At 59.2% G+C, this 27,548-nt stretch overlaps 1 protein-coding gene across 2 annotated transcripts; it reads left to right on the top strand.

Moving 5' to 3' along the window:
* The first annotated feature begins 3,577 nt into the window (after positions 1-3,577).
* Positions 3,578-26,409, top strand: PLEKHA2 (pleckstrin homology domain containing A2). 2 transcript variants are annotated; one of them, XM_075736811.1, is made up of 12 exons: positions 3,578-3,717; positions 8,332-8,495; positions 9,513-9,569; positions 11,508-11,556; positions 12,628-12,725; positions 16,608-16,754; positions 19,755-19,901; positions 20,066-20,134; positions 20,286-20,356; positions 21,357-21,420; positions 22,429-22,506; positions 22,933-26,409. In XM_075736811.1, exons 2-12 carry the CDS (start codon positions 8,355-8,357, stop codon positions 23,272-23,274), a joined length of 1,263 nt encoding a protein of 420 aa, XP_075592926.1. In that variant the 5' UTR covers positions 3,578-3,717; positions 8,332-8,354; the 3' UTR covers positions 23,275-26,409. The 2 variants fall into 2 exon arrangements, with proteins under 2 accessions (XP_075592926.1, XP_075592927.1); XM_075736812.1 differs by lacking the exon at positions 16,608-16,754.
* Positions 26,410-27,548: the final 1,139 nt, after the last annotated feature.

The raw sequence follows: 27,548 nt of genomic DNA, 5'->3' as shown, positions 1-27,548 counted from the left end.
GAGGCTGTGCTGAAATCCCAGCACGGAAGTTCCGCGTCTTGTCTCTGCTGTTATACCTGCATCTCGGTGTGCGTGTGCCGTGTGGCGACGCTGAGCCTGGTCCGCACAGGCGCAAAAACGCGGGTTTAAGTGGGCAAGTGCTGCAGCAGGCTGGTGGGTATCTGCTGTCGAGACCTCCAGGGCTTGCCTGGACATGGTCCTGTCCTCACCCAATGGAGCAGCCAGCCCTGCTTTGAGGCAGGAAAGTTGCTTTTCCAACCTCCTTGTTTTCTCTTTGTTTGCTTATTTATTTATTTATTCATTCATTCTAATTATAACCCAGTTGCTGTGGCCTGCATTTCCATAACCGGTAGTTTTTCATGTTTCAGGTTTATGATTCCCTTATAGCGCCTTCAAAAGCTCTACAGGGCGTGCGTGGCACACACTTGCAGACTCTGGCTCCGTCAGTGTTTGTAGCTGGGCGAGGATGGGTTTCAGGATCTGTGGCCGTCTGCGTGCGTGGGGAGGCGGGCAGCGCAAGGAATACAGCACCAGCTGCCTTCAGGGATGCTCCTTCTCTTAAAGGGTACATGAGGAGCGATGCCAAAATCCGGCTCTCAGTCGTGCACAGCAAAATGGGCATCCAGGCTAGAGCCACCCTGGGTGTAACTGATATCCATAGAATATTGGCAATTATACACAGTCCCGTCGGGGCTCCCCGGGAGAGTTGGCAGGAGGAGATGTGGAGGGAGGTAATCACGTCTTTTCTCCTGATGTAATTAATAAACGATGCGGTTTGGGCTGCAGCTTCTGGCAGGGCGTGTAGCTGGACTGTCCCCCCAAGGGGGAAACCGTGGAGGGATGAGAGCGGGGAGGGAAGCTGCTCTCTGACATGTGGCCGCAGTCATCTGGCAGCAGGGAGGGGAGCAGCCGCGGCTGCAGAGCTGGACAGTGCGTTTAATGGCAGCGAACGCTGTGCTTTGAGCGAGGACAGATGGGGGGGGGGTGGCCTTGTCGGGGTCCAACGGGAAATTTCTGGAAAAAATAACCTCTTGTGCCAAACGCTGGGATAGCACGACTCACGTGGTGTCTGTGAGAGCAGGGCTCCCTTTGCACCCTCGGTGGTGCCGGCAGCACCAGGATCGGTTTCACCCACGCCGGGAGAAAGTGCTTCGGGGCCAGATGCAGCTCCAGAGAGAAAGCGGGGACTTTCCGAGGGTGCAGCCGCGGGGAGCCCATGCTGTCCTGGGTGACACGGGAAGGGGGGAGAGCGAGTGTTTTCTGCTCCCTAAAACCACCCTGAGCTTTGGCAGCAGCTTTCCCAAGCGATGTTCCTGCAGGAACTGTGACCCAAACTGGGTGGCTCGTCTTCATTCAATGCCACTCTCCAGCACGTGCTTAAGAGCCCAGCGAGAGCGAGAGCGAGCCCTCGCCGGCTGAGCTCTGGTGCGCAGCATCCGTGGTGGGCTGAGGCTGCTCTTTGCTGTGACAGACTGTGGTTTCGTCTGCTCCTGGGGCGGTGACATGGGCCCCGGGGCAGAGTCACACAGAAATGAACACACATGGTTTCAGTAACAGCGTTTGGGCAATCTTCTGCAACATGGAAGGGGGGAAAAAAAAAACCCCCAGCTTTGTTCTAAAAATGACCCAGGCCATAGGAAATGCTGGGGGTTGAGGCAATGTGTTTATTTAACACCACTTTGTACGGCAAGCGCTGAACAGTGTGCAATTGGTCTGGGGAGGGGGGGGAAATATCTTCAAATGTATAGCACTGGATCCTCAAAACCAGAGGCTTGGCTTAAAATGAAAAAACCACCTTCAGAAACACCAGCAGCGAGGGGCACGGAACTGGAGGTTGGGGTCATTTGCATTGCCTGGAAGCGAGCGAAGCTGGTGACAGTCCCTAGGCAAGGACTCTGCAGAGCCGACCCCTGCGGGGGGGTGGGAGCACCACTGACTTTCCGTGGCTAAATCGGCCCGGTTTAGGTAGGGACCTTTTGGGTGCGGGTGACAAGCTCAGCCGATGGACTAACAAATGACTGTTTGATGCAACCGTGAGGTTTTCTGGGTGACCAGGCAGCACTTGCGAGCCTGCTACATGCCCGACTGCCCTCGGCTTTAAAACGAGGAGCAGCTTCCCTCCGGGCACCATGCGGGTGGCTCAGGAAGGCAGCCAGGAGCCTGAGACTATCACAAAGGCAGGGAATGATTTGCACTGCTTTCAAAGGTCTGCCCACTCAAAACATCAATTATTAACTCCGGGCTTTATTTGTGCAACTTTCTCAGGTGAGGAGGAACCACAGAGCTGTACGAGCCCTGGCGCCGTAGCACACGAATAACTGCTTAATAAATTTCACCGCTGGCTCATCCAGAGACCTCACAGCTGCGAGGGCGTCTGCAGAGTTTAGGGGTGCGCCATGGTTTGGCCACCCACCGTAACCGCTGTGTAACACAGCAGGGTTTGCCCCTCTCGCTCCGTGAGGACGATCTCCCAACTGCACCGGGCGCTCGTTCTTTCCCAGCAGCGCTGCTGTTAGTGCCGCGGTGGGTTCGCACGGTCTGGGCTGGAGCTCATCCTCCCCTGCCTTCCTCCTGCCTGCAGTGCCGGCTCTGAGCTCCGCAAGTCAGTGTACGTGCACAAGTGGAGATCTGGGTGCATCCTCCGGCTCGTTTGAAAACACATAAGCGCTTACAAACTGCTACTCGGGGAAAATTCACAGGTGTTGTCGGGTTGACAAGATCTGGATCTAAACTGCTAACAAAAATGGTGGCGTTCGGTCGTCACCCGAGATGCGCACCGCTCTCGCCCGCTTGCTTGTGTTTGCTGAGATGCTGCCGGGTTTGACATTTCACGCCGTAATAAGGCCGTGGGAGTGGGGAAAGGTTTTGTAACGCAGTAACGATGCCCCACGTGGTCTGGAAGCCCTGGGAGTTTGAGTTTGTGTCAATGCGAGGACTAGCTGTAGAGCAGGACCGCTGAAGCGTGCCTACCCTTAGAAACTTCTCTTGCATGAGAATCCACTTGCTATTTTGAGCATCCGAGCCAGCAGCGCAGGCGCTGCTCACCCAGCTGCGGTCGTGACTCCTGCTCCGGGCAGGGTCTGGGGTCAGGGTCGCTGGTCTCAGGGGGGGCAGTTTCACGTGGCGGGGACGAAGCCGTCCCCGTGGGCCCTGAGGGGCAGCTCACAGGACAGGCCTGGGAAACTCATCGCCCAAGTGTCCCGGTGACAGGGCAGGAGCCGTTCGGAGGCTGTTGACTTGCTGAGCAGTTTTGTGTCGGGTTTTGGGGGGCGCGGGGGGGGGGGGCTTTTGCCTGGCAGGACCCGAGCCCAGGGCAGGGCGGGGGCTCTCGGAGGAGCTCCCCCACCCCGAGGCGAGGTGCAAAGCTCATGGCGGGGACGGGGACCGGGCCGGCCCCAGCCCCCCTCCGCGGCGGGGACCCCACGGCGGCTGCCCGGGGGCGCGGACCGAGCCAGCCCCGGGGGCGGCTGCAGGTGCGCGGGGGCGGCAGGCGAACACCCACCGCCCCACGGAGCCGCCCGGACTCCCCGTACTCACATCCGGGGCCGGGTTTACTAATGGGAGACGTAATTAACCCGGAAAGAAGCCACGGCGGAGCCAGAGGCACACCCCCTCCGCCGCCCGGCCCTCCCCCCGCCGCTCGCCGTGCGCGTATTGCCCGCAGCCCCAGCGCTCCGCCGGCCATGCGTGGGGGGCGCAGCCCAGGGACGCCGCGGGGTGAGTGCTGGGGGCGCGGGGCCACGCGTGTCCGCGGAGCCGCCGTCCCGCCCGTGGGTAGCGCTCCCTCTCGGGCGTTTCTCGGAGGACCCCCGCAGGGTGGGTTGGGGACCCCTCGCTGTTCCGTCCCCATCCTCTCTCCGTCCCCACCCGCGGGTGGGGGGGGGCGGGCGCGGGGTGCCCGGCAGGACTCCCACCCCCACCTCCGAGAAGGGGCTTCCCCGACCGCGGTGGGATCGGGGCGGCCGGAGGTGCCGGTGCTCCCCGGGAGCGGGGCTGGGAAGCGGCTGTGCCTACGGGCAACCGGTGGAGCAGCCTTCGTGGGGCTGGCCCGTTCCGTCCGGGCTGTGGCAGAAAGTCCTGCCTCGGCGGCTGGAAGCATCCGTGCTTCATCGGGTGGGAGGAGGCCTCCCTGCAGCGGTGCGGGTCGTTTCTGCACGGTACTGCTCGGAGCGAGGGGATGGAGAGGGCTGGAGGTAGCGAGGGTTGCTCCTGGTTTGGGGAACGGGGGTGTCCCTGTGGGGCATCTGGGGTGCTGCACGCCTTGTTCTTGGGGTCTGTGGGATTGGGAGCAAACGTGTGGGCGTGATCTGGGATCTGCAGCTATTCAGAGTGTGTTTCCCTGACTGTTTTTCTGTGGTGAGATGAAGAAGTGTATCCTCGCTGCTCCTAGCCTGCTTTTCAACAGGTTAATTATTTCATTAAGGCAAATGTCTGGAATTAGCAGGAGTTAGTTGCTGGGCTCTGCCTACACCGTCTGTCTCATGTGTCAGCTGCCGGATAGACGTTGGCAGGGCGAAGTCTGGAAACTCCTTTGCGAGGCCAGGTAAAAGGAAGTAGGGCTGCAACTGCTGCAGCTCGCAGCCATCGCCCTGCGTGGCCGCGGCCGTCTCGACGCTGCGTGGGGGCAGCGGGCATCGCGGCTTGGAGCCCTCGGGAAACGGGGGTGGTTGCCCCACGCCTCAAGTGGCACCGGGGCAGCTCAGACCGACAGGACAGAGGAGGAGGAGGAGGATGTCGTGGCTGCCCGCAGGTGCAACGGAGTGAGGTGGATACTCTGAATGTCAGATCTCCCGTTGCCTTGGCTTTTTCTGCTCCGGGTTTCTGTGGGTTGTGCTCCTGTGACTGCGCGATGAGTGCCGGGAGCGGGACAGAGCAGGGCACGGGCAGCCGTGATGGTGTGGTGAAGCGCTGGCATCCTGGGGGTGCTTCCTGGAAAGTCTGGCTGTGTGGTGGCACACGAGGCCTTTGAGCCAGCGGTGACCGCAGAGAGGGGCTCGGGTGCTGTTGGATGGTGCCTTCTGCGTCCTCCTGGGAAGCACTTACCTGTATCCCGGGAGGCAGGCGAGAGGGTGGTTTTGGTCTGTAAACCTCCTAATTGCTCTTGTCATCTCATTAACTGAACCAGGAAAGGGTTGTCCTTTTTGGTGGGACATTATGACTCTGAAAAAGCTGGGAAGTCTGTTGCTTTAGGGATGGGGAAGAGTCCTGGAAGCCTCCGATGTGCTTCACTACGAAATGGCATAAATTCCAAAAGGGGATCTGGTAAAGAGATCCTGAGGGCCCGATTTGGTGCAATGCTCAGGAAGTTCAAGTTGTCGTTGGATGGCAGGTTAGCTTCCATGAATCAGGCACGGGCATCATCCGTAAATCATAGCTTCTGGTGCCAGTGTGATGTCCGTCCTGTTTCCATAAAGGATGTCCTCTGAAGCTGGACCACCTCCTCGCTGTGAGGCCTTCAGGGACTCGTCTCCACTTTTAAACGATGTTGATTTTCTGTGAGGTCCCTCTTATTCTCCCCCTCATGTTTAGTGTTGTGTCCTTCCTATAGCAAACACGAGTTTGGGTCTCGCATAGAAATATTTATACTTGGAGTTTATGAAGCGCTGTATAAATAGTAACCGTTAGGGCAAACTAAGCATTTTCTGGCCCTCCTGGAGTTTCTGAGCAGGAGGACCAAATACCCATGCGCTGGTGGAGCTGGAGATGCTGCTTTTATCCTTTTCCTATAGAAAAGTGCAGTTCTCGGTGGCTGCAAGACAGATAGTTCATGTCCTGCAGGCAAGGGATGGGGAGCTTGGCTGGCTGGAGGGACCACGGTCTAGAGGACAGAGTTTGCAGCGGTTGCAGTCTCTTCTGCCCAAAGGTTTTTGCATATCCAAGTGCAATCCAAGGTCAGCTTGCACGGAAGAGTTGAGCTGGTTTGTGGGCTTTCAGCTGAGCCTGTGTTAATTAAGGATGGCAGGGGGGGAATGCAGGGAGTCCCAGAAGGTGTCCCGTGGCTCTGGCACCGCAGCCCCGAGGGGCTGGGGACTTGTCCCTGCACTGCCTGCGGCACGGCTCAGCTCTTTCTCATCCCTCTCGTAAGCAGAAATCTCTGGACTTTTATTAGCAACAGGAGGAAGAGATAATTTATGAGGCCTGGTCTGAACGTGTCGGTATGGTTGAAGGCACTTGGGAATCCGCTTTCTGCGCGCTTCCCCCCCCGCCCACAAATGTAACCCCACAAAAAAGCAGTAAAATGTGAAGTGCCCACGTACCCCTTGCATCAGGCCAAACGTGTTTGTTTTAAAACAATCTCTTCTACTGAAGCAGTACGATTTCCCTCTTAGAAAAGCCCCGATACCCATCTCTGAGATGCTGGTGATAAACCTTGAGATCCTGACAACAGGTTGACTTGTTTTCTGCCACCTCTACCTTTGCAGCTGCACCACAACTCTTGCGCAACACATGCCTCTCAGGGCCTCACTCCACTGCAGCTATTCAGCTCAAAAATAGTATTTCCTCCTTTTCTGCATGAGATCTTTTATTTGTGCAGCCTCCACTTCTGGCACCTGCGCGAGTCACCCCTCTTCTACCGGACAAACCACACCAGGTTCAGCTCGCATCCTTTCGGTAACCGCTGCCTCCGTCCCTGCCCGTCCACCCTCAGCCGTGGTGAGGGGGTTCTGCCCGGGCAGAGGGATGTGCCCTGCCTGCCCGCGCCTCTCGGTGCTGCTTTCCCCTCCCTGTGCGGGGCTGGAAGTGATGGTGCGGAGACCCAGTCTGCTGGGGCAGCCCCATTGCAGGGGTGCTGGGGGTCCCCTCCCCGCGGTTCTGCAGGCAGCTCTGCTGCGCGAGGTGGGCGGGAGCTGCTGCCAAATTAAAGCGGTGGCAACGTGCACCCACTCCCGCTGACTCAAAGCAGCCGCCGCTCCTGCGGGGTGACTTAGAGCGATGCTCGGGCTCCCCCACGTCTTGCACCCACGGGCGACACAAGCAAAGCCCGTTTGCCGGCACCGCGGCTGCCGTGCTCTCCGGTCTGGCTGCTCAGGGCCGTCGTGCCCTGCGTCCGTGTTGGGGCAGGCTCGGCACGGCATTTCTTCCCGCTTCTGCAGCGGGGCTTTGTGTGGCGGCTGCCCGGGAGGTCGGCGTTGCAGCCCAGCTCTGCTCCCCTGCAGCTGCTGCGGCCGAGGTGAGCTCGGGGGAGACCTCCTGGCTGGGGGGCAGCGCCGGGGAGGGTCCGTGCCCGCGGCAGACCTGGTGACACAGCTTGGCCCCGCGGAGATGGGTCATTGTTTTCCCTGCTGACTCGGCATCCTGGCTACACACATTTTCTGCTGGAGTTGCAGATTGTTTTCCATTTCCTGGGAGTGTGCTCGGGCTCTCTCTAGCACGCAGTCTGCTTCGGGATTCTTTTTTGTTATGGTTCCCAGGGACTTGATGTCTCACGTCAAATCCTTTGTGGCTACTTTGGCCTCACTCGATGGGCCGAGCTGTGGCACTGGCTTCCCCACACTGCCGAGCTCTCCAGAGAGCAGCTCGGTGGGACGTGGCCACCGCTGTGACAGGAGCAGTTTGGGGCTCAGGGCTGCCGCTCGACCTTGGTCTGCTGCTGCCGCCCCGGGACACGCCGGTGGCCATGGTACTGCCCTGTGCCACGAGTGCTCTCGGACCCGGGCTGGCGAGCGTGTATTCAGCAGCGTGCAGTGATGGAGTCCGTCTGTAGCTCCCAGGTTTCCGAATTCCCGCAGTTCCTCGCTGAGCTATTTTAGTCCTGCTTGCTGGTCTGATCTGATCTGCCCTGCACCTGGGTCCGGCACGCTAGCACCCCTCTTGTCGCAGAGGCGTGCTGGGTGACGGTTGGGTTTGGCAGCTCCCTGCAGCGCACACGCGCAGCGGTAGCAGTTTGACTTTGCTTTTCGTGTGTGAAGCCGCGGGGGCCTGGGAAAGGCAGCGGGAGGTCTGGGCAGGGTGGGAAACTGGACCCGCAGGAGGTTCCGCAGCCATGGGACGTGATGCGGAGGGGGGAGCTCCCTGGCCGTGGTGGGGTTGGCGGCTCTCGGGGCTGGGGAGTGATGCGCACCTCCGCGAGGAGGAACAGGTTTATGCAAACGCCTCCATTTTCAGCGAGGGGAGGCAGCTAACCCGCCCATTTGGGTCAGCCCTGGCAGGTTGCCCCTTCCCTCTCCCTCTTACAAGCTCGGATGGGGGCTGAGCGACTGTGCTGGCATCCCAGCATGTCTGGCTCCGACGGGTTGAGATGGCTGTAGGTGCAGGAGCAGCTAGCTCCCTGGCGCGCTGGGGCTGCGGGAGCAGAGCACCCACCTCTCCCTGCCTGTCCCTCCTCTGCAGGGTGATGTGAGAAGGAGCCCGGCATGCCGTACTTGGATCGACAGAATCGTATCTGCGGGTTCCTGGACATTGAAGAAAATGAGACCTGCGGCAAGTTCCTGCGGAGATATTTCATCCTGGACACCCAGGCCAACTGCCTCCTGTGGTACATGGACAACCCTCAGGTAGGCTCCCGCGCTGGTCCCAGCTTCGCGCTGGGCACGTCCGTGAAGTTGTTAGCGAGTCTTTAGCTGCATCTCGGGCTCCCCGCTGGGCTGCCCTGGTGGAAGGGGCACCCGAGGGAGGGTGCTGTCTGCTGCATCAGTTGTCTGTCAGGGTCTCCCGTGGCTGAGTGTGGCCATGACCACCCTCCAGCAGAACAACCCCCCCCGTGACTGCCGTGGTGTCCAGGACTGCCCCAGCAGCAGCTTACACCACCAGGAGCCATCGACACCCTGGAGGAGCCCGCAGAAGTGTTGTGGCAATGTGGGGTGTTACGTGTCCCTTGTGTCTTAGCATAGAGATGGTGATAACAAGTAAGAGAAGAGGTTATCCTAGAAATACTTACCATCTTGGAAGTGGTGTTGTGCAGCAAAAGCGCTTGGACCAGGAGCCAGGCGGTTGGGGCAGCTGGAGTCTGTGCATGTCGTACCCCATATCAATGGGAGCTGCCCCAGCGCTTGCGGTCAAGCTCAAAAGAGCAAGAGCCAAAGCTGAGCTCTAGGAAGAGCGTCCTGGAAACCCCACGGTGCTTGAGCACTGCTTGTAGGCTGGGGAGGCACCTGCCTTCCTGAAGAGCATCTCGCAGCAGGTTCTTCATCGCCTTGTTAAAAGGGGAAGCGCCCGCCCGCCCGCAGCCTCCTGGCCGGTGTGAGCCCAAACTCCTGCTCTCGGGCCATGTGGGGGGGGGTCAGAGCCCGGCTTGTACCTGAGGTGCCGCTGCACGGGGCGGTGAGCAGGACTGGCAGTTTGGAGTGGGACCCAGGAGGGCTCTGCACGCGGGTGCAGCACAGCGTGGCCGGTGCCGGCCGCACGTAGGGTGAAGATGAACCAGGTGCGCAGAGAAGGGAAGCGGCAGAGGCTGGCAGCGTGGCTGCTGCTTTTGCTGCCTGCCCCCAGTGACGCTAAATGACAGCCTGGCTCACCTCTTTTTTGTGTTCTCCCTGTCATTTGACTCCCATTGCTCGTTAAATGTTTTGCAGAACCTGGCTATCGGTGCGGGTGCTGTCGGATCTCTGCAGCTGACCTATATCTCCAAGGTAATGTCGGGATGGGATGGAGGGAAAACGAATGCTCCCTGTTGTCCCCTTATCCGTGCAGCCTTCCTGGGAGAGGCGATGGTCCTGCCTGTGCCCATGTCATCCTCCCTGGAACGGGAGCCTGAGCTGTGGGAAGGGGGGAGCATCCCCCCAGCACGTCCCACCCCGGTGCTGGGACCGGTGTTCACCTTCGCCCACGGACCGGCGCAGGACGGGCTGCGAGGTCAGGGCGTGGGAGGAAGAGGAACTGCTCTGCCGTGAGGAAGGATGCGGGGCGGCAGGGGCTGCAGGGATGGGAGCACGGTGTCGGGGTGAGCTGGACGCGGAGCTGGCAATCAGCACGGTGTTGCTGCCCCAGCGCCGGACCGAGCCAGGTACCAGGGTTTGTACCGCGGTGCCCCTCTTGCCTTGGCACTCGGTCCCCGTAACCCCGGTGCGGTGCCTCCCGCCGCGGGTCCCACTGCAGTCCCAGGGCTGCAGGAGGGTGCTCGTCAGACCCAAAGGCGGCGGGGAGGCAGAGACGGTCCCCAGGTCTCCCCCGTGATGGGTTTGGTGGCACCAGTAGCCATCCCCTGTGCTCAGAGGGCAGCGCCCTGAAGGACGAGACAGCGAGCTCGGTCTTCTGTGTCTCCTCATGGCGTTACCTGGCTTCCACGGGAAGGCGAAAATACTGCAGAAAATGACAACTGTTGCAGGGCCGGTGGTTGGAACGCGTGGAGCTGTGGCTGCGAGCGTGGCCACAGAAAGCGGAGCTGCCACTGTCCTTTTCCTGCGAGCTGCCCCTCGGCCGCCGCTGCCGGGGGAGCGGGGGGCTTGCGGCCGCCGGGTTCAGCTCCGTGCTGGAGCCGGATAAAGAATTGGACGGATCTCTCTGTTCCTGCTGAATCATGATTTATAAATTAAGCGCAGATGAAGCAACGCCGGGAGGTTGAGCCTTCCCCATTTTGAAAAGAGCCTCACTTATAAATTATATACATTTTAGTCTAAATGAAAGTTGCTGTAGGACAGCATTTGGTCACAAACTGCAGGATTGGGTTATGCCAGCGGCTTTAACTACCAACTGTAAATACACCAGAAAAATGGAGGTTTGCTTGAGAAAACATATTTAAAGCATTATAGACTGGCTCGGAAGGAGGAAGCCTGTCAGAGTAAATACTCCATGAATGCTGCGCTTGGAGCCCCGGGGAGTATTATTCTTATATAAATGATTCCTACTCTTTAGGGAAAAACCACTGCTATTTTCCCTCAATTTTCTTAATTGCTGACAAGAGCAACTGTGTTAGTCCAGCAGAAACTCGCATTTTCAAGGCTTTTGAAAGCTTTCTGTTCTTTGCTTTACAGCACAACCAGCGCCGGGGCGGGGGGGGGACGGACAGCGGGAGATGAAAGCCCCATCTCCGCGCTGACCTTCCCCTGGGGCTGTGTGTTCGTTGCCACATGTGGTCTGGGTTACGTCCGATACGGGCCAGTTCCCGAGAGCTCGTGCAGCTGCGCTGCAGCCCCTGGGCTCGCGCCGTGCGTGTCGTCCTCGTGGGCACGGGATGTGCCAGCACCCCGGGGGTGGGAGCAGTGCCCCGCGGGCTCCCTCGCTGGCACACGGCAGGGCTCGGCTCGTTTGACTCCAGCTGGCTGGCTGTCCTTCTCCTCGTTTGCAGGGCTGGGGAAGGGCAGGCGATGGTTCCCCTCGGGCTGGAGCGGCTGCTGGGCGCAGCGTAACAGGCTGCGGCGTGCCAGCAGCCGGGCGCTCGCTCCTCAGCCCCTTGCCTTCACGCTGCAGCATCGGTGCCGGATGAACCGGGAGCGCGGACTGGGTTGGAGCTTGGGGAACACCAGCTTCCCCTCCATCATGGGCGCGTGGATGGAAGCTTCTAGCTCTTGTGCATGCCTTTAGCGTGCACGGTTATCTTAAATTTTTTACTTTAATTTGCTCTGTTGCAGGTTAGCATCGCCACCCCCAAACAGAAGCCGAAAACTCCGTTCTGCTTTGGTGAGTGAGGGGGACCCCGGCCCCCCGGCGGGGCTCTGCTGGGGAGGACACCCCGCCACGGGAGGCTGCCTCCCCCGTGAGCCCCCCCCGGCTGCTGCCGTCAGACCGTGGGACCCGCCCGCAGCATCCTTGCGGTCGGGCAGGGAAGGGGATGCTGCCGGCGCGTGGCGCGTCGTGCCAGAGGGCCAGTGCCAGGCTAGTGCGAGCCACAGCCCCGTGTGGTGGCCCTGTCACTGTGACCCCCACGCGAGATGCACTGGCAGAGCTTGGTGAGGGAGGCAGGACCCTGCGCGTCCCCTCCGTGACGGTCCCCTGCTTTTGCTGTGCTCCCGAATCCTTTCCGCGTGTCCCGTTGTGCTGCGCTACCTTGCACAATACAGGTTGGGGTTTTTTGGTTGGTTTTTTTTTTTCCTTTTTATTGCCTGCACGAGCTTCTGGTCCAGTTAGTGCAAGGGAGGGGTCTTTTGTATCCAATTCCCCCGCACCCCAAATGGCCTCAGCCCGACCCACGCTGCCTCAGTGCCTTGTTTGGAGCCATGAACTCGGGTTTAAAGCAGCAGAAATGACAGCACAAGCACGTACTTGTCCCAAGGGAACAGTGTTGCCTTTGCAATACTTTACTACGAGGGATGTAGCCCAAGACAAAGACCAGAGCGCACAGCGTGTCCCTGAGCGGGGGTTCGCACCAGCATTTCGGATGAGTTAAAACCCAGGTGCTGAGCGAAGGAAGTCCCAAGGGGCCCTCAGACGCTCCGTGCAGGGGCTGACTTCAGCACTAGATTAAGTCTTAGTTTGGGCTGTGCCACCGCCTGGGTTTAAGCCTGGCTTCAGCCCTGCCCTCCCTCTGGTGCAAGGATCCAGCCGACCTGCTGCCACGTCCCCCCTTCACGCTGAACATCGGCCCCTCGGCCGCTTTTCCATGCGAGAGGTTACGAGACCGATATCTGCAAATCGCTCCGAGACTGGGAGTTGAGGGATGCTGTCTTGTTGATTTATTGTTTAATTTGTTTTAATAATGCAAAGCAGTGAACGGAGTTCCCTAACTCTTCTTTTCCTTCCCTCCTTTGATAGTTATCAACGCTTTATCTCAGCGTTATTTCTTACAAGCCAGCGATCAGAAGGACCTGCAGGACTGGGTGGAGGCGCTGAACCGGGCCAGTAAGATCACGGTAGGTTGCGTTATGCTCGTCTCTGCTGTGGCTGTGTCTTGCCTCCATGGGCCGCTCGATAAGCGCCTGGAAGAGCTCTGCTTTTCCTTCTTGCTGGGTTTTCCTCCTCCGTCACCTCCCTGGTCCCACCTGAGGAGCAGCAGTGGTGGTGGCCGGGCTGTCCCCGGCCGGCAGTAGGTCCGTGTCAGACTTGCCAGGCTTTCTTCTGCGTTAGTGCCAAGGCTGCCTGGGGGAAGGATGGAAACGCGGCTCTCGGCCGGTGCCTGCAGCATCGTCTTGTCCTTCTGGAGCTCGCTCTGCTGCTGGTGCATCTCGTGTTGGTGATGAGTGAAGCAGCTGTAATACGGGGCTGTAGCTCCCGAAACCCCCCTCCTTCCCAGGGGAGCGTGCCCTGGTCCCCCGCACAGACACCCTGGGGCTGTGTGCGGTTCTGCCGGTGCGCGGGGCCGGGCTGGTTTGGATCCGAGGGAGAAACGCTGTGAGCAGAGGAGGGATGCGCTGGCGATGCAAGCCCTTTAGCGCGCGGGCTGGACGGCTTCGCTGTGCCTCCGCAAGAACCACGCGGTGACCTGCCTCAGGGGTGCAGCTTTGGACGGGAGATGTTCCCTCCGCCATCCACAGGGATTCTCCTGGTCTGGGATTATTTTGCTGCTGTTTGCTCGTGCGTCTTCACCCTCCCTGCCCAGCTGCTCTGGGGGACGGTGGTTGCACCCTGAGGAAGGTCCTGCAGGAGCCGTCCCCATCCCCGGCTGCTCCGGGGCCGTTTCCCTCCTGTGGCTCTTGCTGGCTGAGATTTGCTCACAACGGACTCCTCGCTGCAGCTGTCAAAGGGCGTCTTTCTTGTGCTTCAATCATTTATTTACTCAATTTTTATTCTTCCTGGAACACTGGATCTTGTGACGAGGCATAGCAAAAGCCCTGCGCTGTAGGGCATCACGGAGCGGGTTGTGCCTGGATCCGAAGGGGTTTGTCTGCCATCTCCTTTCACTTACTGTTGTGTTCGTATAACCGTAAATGAATGGTCACTGACCCAGTAACTCCTGAAGTCTGTGCTCCTCGGCTGCCCGGTGCTCCTGGCCGTGAGGGCTGATGCCGCGCTCCCTCTCGTGCAGCGGAGACGGAGCACCGTCCGCACGCCGCGTGCCGCTCGGCTGGCGGTGCCCGTGTGCCAGGGGTCTGGTGATCGCGGGACGGCTTCCCCCGGTGCGTGGGGGATCCCTGCAAAGGGTCAGGGGCACCGCGGGCTTCTGTGTAGCTGCAGTTAGCAGCATTGCCAGTGTTTAAGGCTAGCAGGGTTTTACTAGATCGTGCGCCGATAGCGTGTTGTTCATGGTTTGTGGACTAAATACGGGGAAAAAGCATGATGAACAGTTTAGGATTGGGTCCTATCAGATAACCTTTTTTCCTTGCATTTTTTTTGTTTAAAATCACTGGAGTGCTGGGTTGTCTCTGTGGGAAACTCCTCTACAAGACCAGACCAGGCTTGTATTTTCTTTTTATATCTGCAAATACATTAAATGTGACAACCTCTGTGCCTGAAGCCACCAAGCTGACTGCACAGGCTCTGGCTTGTACCTTCTCTTTTATGGGTTCAGGCGATATCCCCTGCAAAAAACCCACCTCCAAAACCAGGTAGGAGTTGTAGCCAGAGCCTGCCAGTGACATTTGGCTAGGTGTACCGCCGGGGTCGTTACCTCCGGGATAATTGCCTCCAGGCAGCCCGTCCTGCTGATCTGCTGGGCTGGCTGAGGTGGGAGCTGGTGTGATGGTAGGAAGAGACCCATCTTCTGTTTCTGCAATAAACCACGGCGATTTTCATACCCTGATGTTGGCCAGCCCTTCCTGACTCTGGCTGTGTCCCGGCTGACCGACCGGCTCATCCAGCCCTGCAGGGAGGAGTTCTTGCAGCTGGCTGGGAAACACAGGGCTACCGGGATGCGGGTGACGCTGCCGCTCTGCCCTGCGTGGGAAATCCCTCTCCCCGCGCTGCAGCTTCCTGTAGGTGTCTCTGCACCTGGGTTTCCTTGGGCTGCTCTGAGTTGCAGTGGCTTCGACACCTTGGCGTGGGCGGAGAGGCACGGAAGGGCATGGGGAGATGTTCTGGCTTTCGGCGGGGCGTGGGCACCCACGAGCCTCTGGCCTTTGAGGTGTCTCCCTCTTCCCCTGGGCTCTGCAGGGCAGGTGGGCTCCCGGGCGTGGGGTGCCTCACACTCGTGTGTGCTCCGCGCCGGCCGAGCGGCTCGCTGCGGTGGGACAGGAAGGATGGGGCAGCGGTTCGGGTATTGCTCCTGGTGCAGAGATCCAGGTTCAGCTTCCGCTTCTCACGGAGACTTCTGCTCCGCTCTTGGCAAACGGGTTCCTGTGTTTCCTCACCCTGCACGCTGTCTTTGTAGCCAGGGCTTTCGCAGCTGAAGGCATGAGGCGTGCAGCCAGCTGGCGCGACCGTGACGAGGGACTTTGCTCGGCTTTGCGTGACGAGGCTTGAGCTGGCGGCAGCGCAGCCCCGTGCCAGGCACCGAGCAGCACCTTCCCCCTCGCGCTGCTGCCTGCAGAGAAATGCAGCTCCTTCCCTCTGCCCCCGCCCCGCTGCCCGCGCACGCAATGTCTCTGCATCTGCGTTGTGAAACCGTTTCCTCCGGCCGGGCGGCCTGTGGCGGCTCCCCGGCCTTGCCGCACACCCACCTCGTGCTCGCCCCCGTTGCCGGGGCAGGCGGCCGATGCTGCCGGTGCCCGTGGTGCCGGTGCTTTGCCCGGGATCGCGCAGCGCAGGCGTGCGGGAGCCTGCCGTGGTCTGGCCCCTCGCTGTCGTGGCGGCGGTGGTGTTTCCAAAGCAGGAAGCGATGGTGCCTGAATGTTCTGCCGCTGCCGGCCCCCTGCCCGCCGCTGCCTGCCCCATCAGCCCGGCCTGGCTGCTGGAGAGCACGCGGGACTCCGCGCAGGCAGCGTGGCCGTGGGGCGACCGGCGTCTCATCCTGGTGCAGCGCTCCTGGCCCTTCTCCCCTCCTCCCAGACCTCTCCTGCCCGTGGGTTTGTGAGGGTCTTAGCACAGACCTCTGCCCCCCCCCCCAAGACTTAAGCCTAGCCATGAGTCCAGCCGTCTGCCTCGGGGGGCGGGGGGGACACACGTTTCGGAGCAGCCGAGAGCTCTGCTCTGCCCAGCCAGCATCCGATGCGTGGAGAGGACCCCGCGTCGCTCCCTGCGTGCTTCGGAGTGGAAGGCAGGAGGGTGGGTTGGAGCCGCAGACTCCGATTAATGACATTAGAGAAATGGAAGCGCAAACTCAGGAAGGAAAAATTTGAAGCCTGTCTTTCTGTCCGGAGCCGGGTGCTGGAGGGAAGGAGCTGGGAGGGGGAAAGGGAGGATGCCGATGCTGGGAGCCAGGTCCCGCAGCGCAGCCTCTGCCCCAGGGATGCGGGGCCGCTCACAGCAGAGACACAACCTGCCCGGCCGCTCGTTGCCGCAGGACACGCGGGTGTTTGGCGTGTGAAATAGTGCCCGGCTGTCTGCTGCGCCCCTGCGGACGTGCCGCAGCTCAGCCTCGTTAGGCAGACGACAGCTCATCATTAAGCTCTAGCTGTAAGTGGAGCGGGGACAATTAAAGGAGCAAGTGTCCCACAAACGCATTGGGCTGCAGAGGCGAGTCGCAGACTCGTGAGGTGATGCTTAATTATTCACCACCTCTCATCTCCCATCTCAGTGCCTTCTGCAAACCGTCTGGGTGGGGCACACCCTCCTTAATTGGGGTGGCTTGTTCATTTATTATTTTTAAAGGGACATAGCTACATTTAGGCAGGAGGACAGAGACGACAGTGCCTGGTGCAGGCGTGGGGCTGCCCGGCACGGTCACGTCTGTGCCCTTCACCCCTTTCTTTCTCCCGTAGGTGCCAAAGGGTGGCAGCATCCCACCGGCCACAGAGATCGCAAAGCCTCCGGTGTTGCCCCAGGCCCAGGAGAGGAAGCCCCAGGTGGCTTACAAAACCGAGATCATCGGGGGGGTGGTGGTCCACACACCCATCTCCATCAACCAGGTGAGCTGGCAGGATCCATGCACCGTCCCAAATCCTGGGGGTAAAATCCCCGCGATGCCAGCACCCCGCTCTGGTGCCTCTGTTCCCTGTGCTTTAAGAGCAGCTCCTGATGGGGATAAGCAGAAAAGGTGGCAGCTTTCTCCGTGCGTAGCTGGGCGAGGGCATTCCCACCACACCCCGCTTTGATGTTTCCGCACCTCGTTGCCGGCGGCCCTTCGGCGCTTCAGCTGGGCTTTGAGGGGTCCCTGCCCGCTGGGTTTTGTGTCTGGCTCCTGCTGTGCTGTCCTTGTCCCGCCAGCAAGGGCGTGCTGTCTTCCGAGTCGAGCGGAGCGAGGGTGGCCGGGTCTGCAAATGGCTTGTGGCAAATGATACTCAGATTTCTGCTTTAGGAAGGGAGAGCGTGGGGAAAGCGAGTGTCGGGGCGTTGTTCGTGCTTTAGCATCCTGCTGTGCCCCGCCAGTACTGAGCAGCGCAGTGGGTGGAGAAATGCTGTTAATGCACGGCAGTGACGGGCTCTGTCCTTCTCTAACCCCGTGTCAGGGCAGCAGAACTTGTGCACGTGGGTCCCCTGATGTGGCACTGGGGTGCGGGGGTCTGGGGGAGGCCCAGCCATGGGGCTGGAGGCAGTTGCTGGTTTGGGCTCTTGGGGAGACTGGTTTGCACCTTCATCTCTGGACGCCAGCTCGGTGCTTGCAAACCCTTCCCGCTCGGGTGTATAAATAGCTGCACTTAGCGCCCTGTAGCTCCTCTCCTTTGGCTCTGAAGTGTGATGTGAGGAGGAGGAGGGCACCGATCTGCTTGCCTTCCCGGCCATCCTGTACCATCCACCCGCCTGTCCTGGGTCCAAATCCCCCATCGGGGTGCCTGGGGCAGAGGCACCCCGTGTTGCTGCCCCCATCAAAGCAGCCAAAGGGGCTGACCGGTCCCAGGCCGTGGCTGGCATCGCTTGCCGTGGCTCTGCATCCCCTTCCCTCGGCACGTGGCCCGGCATGCACGCGGCCGTCGGTGTCTCTCACTTTAGGGCGCTCGTCCGGCTCTGGGTGTCGCTTCAGCTCTTATCACTGGCAGCACTAAAAATAGAGCAGAGAATTAGATCATTGCAACGGTTTTTTGCTGGCAGGCACTTTTATGGCTTCACTGGCTGCAGGGTTTGTCGAGAAGCGGGGTGTGGAGGTGTGCAAGGTGCAGAGGTGTGTGGAGTCGTCAGGCTGGCAGCCGTCCCCTCCCGGTACCGCTGTCCCGTGGGATGCTGCCGGACCCTTGGCCCTGTGTGTGGGGAAGGGCAGGGAAGGCTCTGCCTCCCCCCTGCTTCCCCGTGTGCCGGGCAGCCCGGCTGCCTGCTTGCGAGCCCTGGGACTTTTTGTTTCAGTGAGTTAAAGCTGCTCTTCCCTCCTGGCTCTGGAGTCTGCCTCCCCCTGAGAACCACGAGCTCCATCCTCAGCCCTCCCCTGATTTCTTTCTTTCACCAAAGGGGTTTTTTAGAGGTGGTGCATGAGCTGCAGGACGATTTTCCGCTCTCTCGCTGCTTGCCCCGTGTGAAATGGCTATTCCTCCGCTGCAGCTTCCTGGGCGCGTCCGTGGTTTCCTGGCTCTGCCCCAGCCAGCCGGTGCTGCCCCTCAGCAGGGAGCCCCGTGCTCCGCCTGCACCCCCAGACCTGCCAGCAGCATCACCCCGGCCCCTGGGCCCCTGGGTGTAAAGGTCCCTATTGCAGCAGCATCCCCGTCTCTGGCGTTGGACGCGTACGGCTGTAATGCTCGGCGGAGCCGGCGCAGCCCAGGCGAGGGGAGCGGGAGATTTCCCCTTCCCGGCACGGCTGGAGTTCTGCTCCGCCGCTCTCCGGAGGTGCTGGGCAGCAGTTTGGGGTCAGCCAAATGGCTGCTTGTCTTTGTCCTGAAGAAACCAAAGCAGCCTCTCAAAGGTGCTGGAGGGAGCAGCGCGGGCAGGTCGCTGGTTAACCGCACCGGCAGTCGCGCTGGCGCGGGTGCCATATAAGGCTGACGGTGACGAGAGCCACCCCGGCTGCCATGGCAATTCTCAAACCTCAGCGTGGAGCTGGAGGAAGGGGTTGGAGGGACAGGGGGGAAGGAGATGAGCGCGGATGTTTCATCTCGCCCATCCTCTGCGCCTGCCGAGGGGGAAGGGAGGGCGCTGCTGGGGGACGGGGCGGGGGAGAGGGGTGATGCTGGCAGCGGGGCAGGGTCTGGTCCTTGGGATGCGCTGGGAGATGCTCGGGATGAGCCGGGGGCTGGGTGCATGGCCACGTGCACAGCCCGTCCGCGCTCACAGTGGCAAGCGTCGTGCTTGGGGAGAGACAGCTTGGGGCTGGGGGAAGTGTGATTTTTCTACCTGAACTCCAAACATCACAGCTATTTCAGGGAGAATTTGGCTGTGAAAATGTGGAGCAGAGACTTTATGGCTTTCTGGAGCAGTTTATTCGCATGATATATTGCCTTCTCTGGTTGGAAAGCATCCCTGCTTTCTAACTTGGGTTTGTCTGGCTCCAGCTTCCAGCTGGTGGTTTTTGTTCTGCCTCCCTCTGCCAGATGAAAGAGCTCCTCGGACCTTGCGTTTCCCCCCCGAGAAGGTCTGTGGTGCAATTGAGTCACCTCTCTGTGTTTGATAAGCCAGGCAGATGAGGTCCTTTAACTCCCCTGCTGCAAAGGATTTTTCTTCAGCCCTCAAATCACTTCTCTGGCTTTTCTGTAGCCTTTCCAATTTCTTAACGTTGTTTTTAACATGTGGGCGCCAAAAGGGCGAATAGTATTCGGGCAGCAATCTGAAAAGCTGCATGCAGCGAGATAAAATCAGCTCTCGACTCGGTTCATTCCCCTGCTCGCGTCCAGGCATTGCAATTAGCCCTTGGCATGCAGCTCTGTGCTCAAGGCTCCCTTCGGGTTGCTTTGCCCTCCAGCTCAGACATCCTGCCTTCTAGGAAGGAATTCCCCCTCCCTCCTCTCCCCTGGCTCCCCGGTAGGTAACTCTGTGCTCTCCGGTTGCAGAACGGCGGGCATGGAGGGGAAGGCAGCGACGTGGCCGCCCACCCGCTGCTGCGGCGCTCGCAGAGCTACATTCCCACCTCGGCCGCCAAGCCGCCCGCCGGGCCCCCCGTCCTCAAGAGCGGCTACTGCGTGAAGCAGGGGAATGTGGTGAGTGCCGGGAGTCCCCTGCGCCGTGGGTGGGGGGACGGACCTTGGGCTGCCTGGTCCCCGTGGGTCGGGGATGCTCCAGGGATGCTCTGGATGCAGGACCACGACAGTGTGGGAAGAGCGCTGGAGCCCGGCACCAAGCGGTTTCCTCTCCTCTTTTCCAGAGGAAGAGCTGGAAGCGTCGGTACTTCGTTCTGGATGAATTTTCCATCAGTTACTACAAGTGTGAGCAGGTGAGCAGCCCCCACCTGGGACCAGCTGCTCCCAAGCAGAGGTCTGGGGCCGCTGCCGTGCTGGTGCGGGGGGCTCCATGGGAGGCGCATCCCAGCGCTGCCAACCCCAGGGGCCAGCCAAGCCCATCGTCGTCTCCTCTCATCCCTGCAGGACAAGGAGCCCTTGCGTTCGATTCTCCTGAAGGACATTTGCAAGACCCACGAGTGCCTGGTCAAGTCTGGGTAATGCTCCCGTCCGCGTTTCCCTGCCGTAGCCCCAGGCTGTGCCGGGGCCGGAGCAGCCAACGGGAGCTCCGGCTGCTCCGGCTGCTGGTGGGACGCGGCTCCCCGAGGAGCTGACCCGGAGGACGGCAGGAAGGAAACTCTGCTCCCTCCGTCGGGGAGCCCAGAGGGGCCCCAAACAGCAGCGGCCGCTGCTGCGGCGAGACGGTGCCAGGCTGAGCTGCGCTGCCGCTCGCTTTCGTTTCGCAACCCCGTAACCCAAGCGTCGCCTCTTTTGGTTTGCTTTTAAAAAATTCCTTCCCCTTCAGCTCCCCCCCCACCCTGGGCAGATCAGGGAAACGCGGCTGGATGCAGGATATTGTCCGTCCCCTCTTCTCCTGGTGCTGATAGCCATCTCTGTCGGGCAGGCTGCTCCTACAGCTTATCTCTGCAGATTAAGGAGTGTGGGGCCCTGCACAGTAAATACCGTGTCTGACAGAAGAACAAAGGTCTTTAAAGCAGCCAAAAGCCATATATAGGTGTTTTCCTTAAACTAGCACAGGTGGCTACACCGTGTCTCGGGAACGATTTATTGCAGCGAACGCTGATAAAAATCGAAGTAACTTGAAGACTGGCAATGAAAAATGAACTATGAAAACAAACCTCTCTAGCTGCAGTAAAAATATAATTTATTAACACGTCTTTGAATTGTTTATTCTTAATAAGCGGATAGAAAGCTCACATTTAAAATGAACCGTAAATGAGATGGTTTATGGGTCTGGGGAGGGGCGGGGGTTTGCCTGCAGACGGCAGAAGCTGGAGTGTGTGTGTAGCTGAAGGTCTCTGGGGAGCTGGTGTCTTCTCAAAACCCTGATGAGATCCAGGGTTTGCCTTCAATATATTTTTCCCCAGTGCAATCTAGAGATGAGGATAAACATAGATTATTTTTTTTTTTTTTTTTTTTTTTTCCCCATCCGTGATGACCTGTGGGTAGTGACCGTCTCTTTCTCACTGTTTCTAGTGACCTCCTGATGCGGGACAACCTCTTTGAGATCATAACGAGCTCCAGAACCTTCTACATCCAGGTGAGGCACCCGAGGCCGGTTTCATTTCCTGGGCATTAGGTTCAGCTCTCGTCAGCTCGTGCGAGCCACACTCCTGCCAACGGGCCGTTCCCCGGCCAGCGAACGCAAGGAGATGAGTTTAACAGCTTCGCCCGGCACCGGGGCACGGGCAGCGAGGGAGAACTGCCGGCCGGTTTCACTTCTCCCCTTGGGCTTATTTATAATAGCGGCTATTTGTGCAAGCGGGGAAAAAGCGGAGACAAAAGCACAGGGTGATCTGATGAGCATCCCGAGCACGCGCGGCTGTGGCTGCGCTCCCCTGCCCTGCAGATTTGGCCAGCCCTCTCCGCAGCACGCAGGGTATTTAAGGCGGTCTCCCCGTCGCTGGCTGAGCGGGGCGGGAGGAGGCAGCAGGCTGGGGATGCCGTGCACGATCCGCTCGGCGCTTGCCGGACCCCTTGGTGCTTTGCGAGTCCCCGAAGAGCAGCCGTCACGGCGTGGCGTGCTGTGGATGCACATCCCCACGTGCACGGGCAAAACCCCCCAGACCCTGCTGCCCAGAGAGCGCGGCCCTGGGCAGGATGCGGGCCCTGGGCAGGATGCAGACCCCGAGCCTCTGCCAGTGCAAGGGCAGGGGTGGCCACAGAATGGTTCAGGCTGGAACTCTCTCCGCGTGTCTTCGTAGCAGAGGTGCTCCAGCCCTCTGAGCATCTTCACAGTCTCCTCTGGTCACAGCCCAACATTTTTTTTTTTTTAATTATTTTTTTTCCCCTTAAATGCTTTATCCATTCTTGATATAAAAATGCTGCAATGTGGAGAGTGGCTCCCCTTCTGTGCGAGAAGATAGAGCGGTGCAATGATTTTTTTTATTTTTTTTTTTTAAGCACGGATAAATTAGCAGCAAATATACTGGGAACGCTGGTAGCCCGTCCATCTGCATTTCCACATTTCGCTGCCGCGGGGATCAATTCTGGCTGCACCGGGGGCTTGCAGAATGCAAAGTCTCATTCGGGCTGGTGTGTTTTGCAGGCAGACAGCCCTGAGGACATGCACAGCTGGATCCGAATAATCACAGGGGCAGTCCAGGCCCTGAAAAACCGCCCGAGGGTAGGTCACGTCCTTCCCGCTTCATATTTAGCGTCAAATGAAGATTATGCCAACGTACAAGGTATTTGGTCGGTGGCTGGTGTAAGTGCTCGGTTAGCCCCTTTCCAGGAGGAGATCCCTGTCCCCTCTGGGTTTGTTTACCAGTCACTGGAAAAGTTTCCTTGAAAAAGATCGAAAAGTGAGATTCAGCCATCGAACTGGACCTGCATGAACCCTGCTCTGCTCCGAGGCACGAGTGAGAGCCTGGCTGATGGCAAAGGGCTGTTTAATTCAGACTTTGTTTGCTTAGTGGTTTTTGTTGGGTTTCCCCCCCCCCCCTCTTCTGCAGAGCATGTAAAGAGCCCAGTCTGGTCCCCAGAGCTTTGCAAATTGCTCACAGCAAAAACCCAACCCCAGCCAGCGCTCACTCTGTGTCTGTCCTTGCAGGAAATGTCCTTCATGAGATCCACCTCCACGGTCAGGCCCGGGGGCTCCTCGGCCCCCTCCCAGCAGAGGCAGGCGGCAGAGGAGAGGAGAGCGCTGTGCAAAGCCCCCTCCACCTCCTCCTGGCAGCCCTGGACGCCGGTGCCGCAGGCGGAGGGGAAGCAGCCGGCGCCGGAGGAGGTGCCCGCGCTGAGAGACTCGGTGTTTGTGCCGGCCTTCACGGAGCGCGACGCCGGAACCGTGTCGGACAAGCGCGTGCGGCACAAGTCGGAGCCGCAGCATCTCAAGGAGAAGCCGTTTGCCTTTGACCTGGACGATGAAAGCATCCGGACCTCCGACGTCTGACCGGGTGCTGAGCCATCCCCCGGCTCCGTGTGCCGCCTCCCCGGCTGCCGGGGGTCCCGCGGGGCGGTTCGGGGTGCGCAGCCGTGCCATGCCCGGGATGGCCGGTCTCCACGCATCCGCTCAGCGCCTCGGACCGAGCTCACCCCGTCGTCTCGGTGGGGGTGAAGTGCCCCTTCCCTCCACCGCTGCCCTTCCCTGCCATACAGGATCCGGCCAGACCCATGTCCCGGCACCCTGCCCTGCCGGGGAGGGGTCCCTGCCCGATCCTGCCTGGGCTTTGCCCCGGCTGCCTCCGCGTTTCAGAAGCCGCCTTCGGGCAGGGCGACCTGCGGGCACGTCGTGCTGCCATCACTCTCTGCGCAGGGCGGGAAGCGCTGCTCCCCGGCACAGCCTGGATGAGGGGGCATCCTTTTCTGCAACTGCATAACTTTCCCCCCCTAATCCAAGCCTGGAGGAAGCGGCAGGAGGTCTCAGAGGTGTGAAGGGCAGTGTGGCCTTTGTTATGTTTGGAAAAATATTTTTCTCCCCTTTTTGTGCTGCTCAGCCTTTCCCGGGCGGCTGGGCAGAGCCAGGGAGACGCCAGCCCGCAGCTGCCCGCGTGAGGGACGTGCCGCAGCTTTCCCCAGGAGACCAGCTCTTTACGCTGCCTGAGTAATGGCATATCAACAAACCTGTTGGCTTTTAATTATGGTGGTGGTGGTTTTTTTTTTATATCCGTGGCCAGTGTTAAGCCCCGGCACTGGCAGGCTCCCTGCTCAGCCCCTCCGTGAGCCCGGGCAGGCAGCCGGTGCGACGGTGGCTCCCGGCGTCGGGAGGATCCTCAGGCACGGTGTCGGTTTTGCACTGCGTACGTCTGGGCAGCAGCAAAGCCGTGCCCGGGCGGTGAAGTGCTTGTAGCAAAAAGCAACAAAAGCCAAGCGTGTAAATGAAACTGGGAAGACTTGTCCAGCCAACTCGCCTGCTGCCTGCCTTGAAATGAAAATGAGCAGTTTTTAGAGCACTGTGAACTCATCATTTCCATAACCAAATCGGCTCCTGTAGGAGGGGTGATAAACAACGCGTAGAAAATTCAGGTATTCCCTAGGCAGCGAGATCGCCCGATAGCTTTACCGCCAGCTGCGTGCGGTACCGAGCGAGGACGCGCCTCTCCGTCCTTGCTGTCAGCAGCAGGTTATGTTGGCGTGGCTTCGTGAGAGCTGCGTCCAGCCCGCCCCGGCGTAGCTGCCGCTCAGCCCTGCGTTCGCAGGCTCTCGTTCAGGTCTGACTCACCCAGACCCAAGGTGCCGGAGTGAGGGGTGTTTGCTGGGGCAGCGTCTCCCGCACCACGTGTAGGAAAGCTTTAGTGCAAAATTGCAGTAAGCTGAAGCAAGAGCAAGCGAAGGCGTCCTTCGCGCGAAGCTGCGGCGCCCTGCGGGCAGCAGCACCCTGCCTGGGTGCCGGAGCCCTGGGCAAGGCTGCAGGAGGTGCCGGGGCTGACGGACACGTGGGGTTTTAAATGCGCTTGCCTTGGCCCAGCTGTGCTGCCGTGTGCCGTGTCAGGCAAGGGCACGCTCTTTGCCATCTCGGATATGTGCCAGCTGATAAATCCGGGTGGCCGGTGTGGGAATTGCATTGCGAGCTTAGCAGCGCATGGAGCGGTCTGGAGTTAACAAGGCTTCCCTTTACTGTGGACTGGTTACCTGTTCTTTTTTTTTTTCTTGTTCTTTTTTTTTTGTGTGTGTGTGTCATCACGTGTTCTCTGCTCTGCAAAATCAGCTCAACGTGCTCCCCAGGAGCAAAAAATCTGGTTTGTCCCTGCCCTTTCCAGCTCTCCAGCTGTTTGACAGCTGTGCTTCAGCCTAGCTCAGGCTCAGCCTGGGATCGAGCAGAGCTTTAGCAGTTGAGCTCCGAGGTGTTGATTAGCCCAAGGGATCTTAACAAGTTTAAAACTGCATCTTCCTGCATCCATCCCCTCCTGTGTCGGAAGCCCGGGGGGGTGAAGGTGCCTTGGTGCAGCCCGGGGGGGGGGGGTGATTGCGGGACCTCCCAAATTCGGGGTAGGAGTGGCTCAGAGGGGCTTCTGTGGAGGTGCTGGAGAACACTGAAACTATGAGAATGAGTTGGGAATCGATGCAAACGGTACAGGGCGAGTGTTAATATTTGTTATTTAATTGTAGAAACCTAGATCATGCTGTTCCTTTTTCTTCTTTTTGCTTTATTTGCACTAGTGTTTGAATTTATTTTTTTTTTTTTTAGGCTGACTTGCTGTTTGGCTCATAAAATGGTGTTTCAAAAGTGTTTTAGTAATTTGGTAAGCCCATCAATCGTAGAGTCGCAGCATTTGGTGATAGCGCTCTGACCTCATTTCTGGAGAACATCAAATGCAGAGGGATGGTGGTTACTTTGTGCAAGGCTTCAAAACCACGGAGTACCAAGTACTTTTGTTGGCTCGATAATTGCAAAGTTTCCTCGGGCCTGGGATGGTAAAGCAGAAGCTTGTTGCACAATTAGGGTTAATTATCCAGGAGGAGAAACTACCAGTGGCTCCAGCACTCTTGCAACATTCCTGTTTCTCGTTCCCACCCTCCCCACATCCCCAGGACAGCGTGAGGGCTGAGCAGCAGACCGAAACGCGTGCTCAAAGTCGAGCCGGGCTCCAGACCCATCCGTAACGCAGGCGGTGGTGCGGGGAGGAATTCCTCCCATCCCCAAGGACCAGGCAGATGCAGCTAGCCCTTGACGGAGCTTTGCAGCGTTGTTTTAAAGCAAACTGCTCTCCCTTCACCTCTGCAGTTGCCTCCCGGCTCTCCCGCGTGGGGATGAACGTATTCCCCCCCCCCCCCTCCCCATCTGAAAGCGAAGCGTGTGCTGTGAGTTTCCCCCCTGTCCTGGGGATGCGTGCAGGTTCGAGGGATCTCGTGCGGAAAGAGCGGTGTGAGAGATGGGTTTGCTCTTCTCTATGAAAACGCTCAGGTGGTTTCAGCCGTTTCTGCGAGTGCTGGCTGTGGATTTCAAGTGCTCTTAGGGCTGGGGTGCCTCACACGGGCGATGCTCCCTGACCCGGTTACCTGCCTCCCGCCCCTCGCTGTAAATGCTGGCTGCAGGAGATGGAACCCTTTTTTTCCCCCCTCTGTTTTTAAATAAAGAAGGAAATCCTAGTTGCTTTTCCAGGCTGTCCGTTGGCATTGTGTATTTTGGGTAACAGTTGCTGGGGGGGGGTGTTGAGCACCGTCCCTGCTGGAGTGGGGGGACAAGGCACAGCTGGGGGGGGACACATGAAAGGGGAGCAGCCATCGTGTGCTGGGTGAGCTTTTGGGATGTGGTACGGAGCTGCCCAAGTCCTGCCTGGTGTCCCTTGTACCACGCTTATGGCTGGAGCCCCTTGGAGGTCCCCGCTGCGGAGCTGCAGCCAGTGGGGCTGCCCGCCCCACGGTGCCCCGCACCCCATGGCACCCAAGCCAGCTTCAACGGGGAAAAGCACCGAGGGGGGGGGTGAAAGGCTGTTGTGGTCTCTGCTTTGATCTTGTTTGTCACTGCTGTAAAATGAGGGACAGAGACTCGCTGGGGGAGAGAAGTGTCCCTTGCTCCCAGAGCATTTTTGGTAAGATGCAACAGATGGGAGTGGGAGCCGGCGGTCTCCAGGCGATGTGCATCCTCCCAGCCCAAGGCATGAGTTGAGTTTTATTGCTGGTGATGTTAAAGACAGCTCCAGCTACCGCTCATCTTGGGTAAGTGCGTCCCAATGAAACTCCTGGTTTGAACAGTTACTTTTTTTTTTTTTTCTCCACTGTCCCAGGGTGAGTGCATGGTGGTGGCAGGGAAGTCACAACCATCTCTGTCTTTCTGAACGTGCGGGCAGGAGGAAGGCTGTGGCCCACTACCCCGCATTCTTCAGTGTCGTCAATGACAGCCTCGTGCACGGAAGGAATTTGAGGTCCTGCTGTTAGCTGGCAGCTGCTGGGCTGAGGACGTGGGGAGACGTTAATGATGATAGCCTTTTGCATATGGGATTTTTTTTTTATTTTTTTTTTTCTTTCTGGCTCACTGCATAATCCCCCCCCCCCCCCCCCCCAACACCCCCGTGAACTTTTCAGCCCCGTTGTCCCACTGGTCTGAAGAATGTGGTAGTCTATGATGAAGCCTCCCCCCCCCACCCTGGTGCCCTGAGACCTATCTGAAGCTGCCAAATTCAGATTACTTGTGACCTAAATGGGATGTAAACCCCATTCCCCAGAGAGGAGGAGCTGTTGCAACAGACCACAAACCAAAACTGGAATAGGCAGAATTCCTGGCCA

The sequence above is a fragment of the Balearica regulorum genome, chromosome 27 (assembly GCF_011004875.1).
Source record: "Balearica regulorum gibbericeps isolate bBalReg1 chromosome 27, bBalReg1.pri, whole genome shotgun sequence".
NCBI lineage: Eukaryota > Metazoa > Chordata > Aves > Gruiformes > Gruidae > Balearica > Balearica regulorum.
This window is presented reverse-complemented; position numbering and strand designations above follow the sequence as displayed.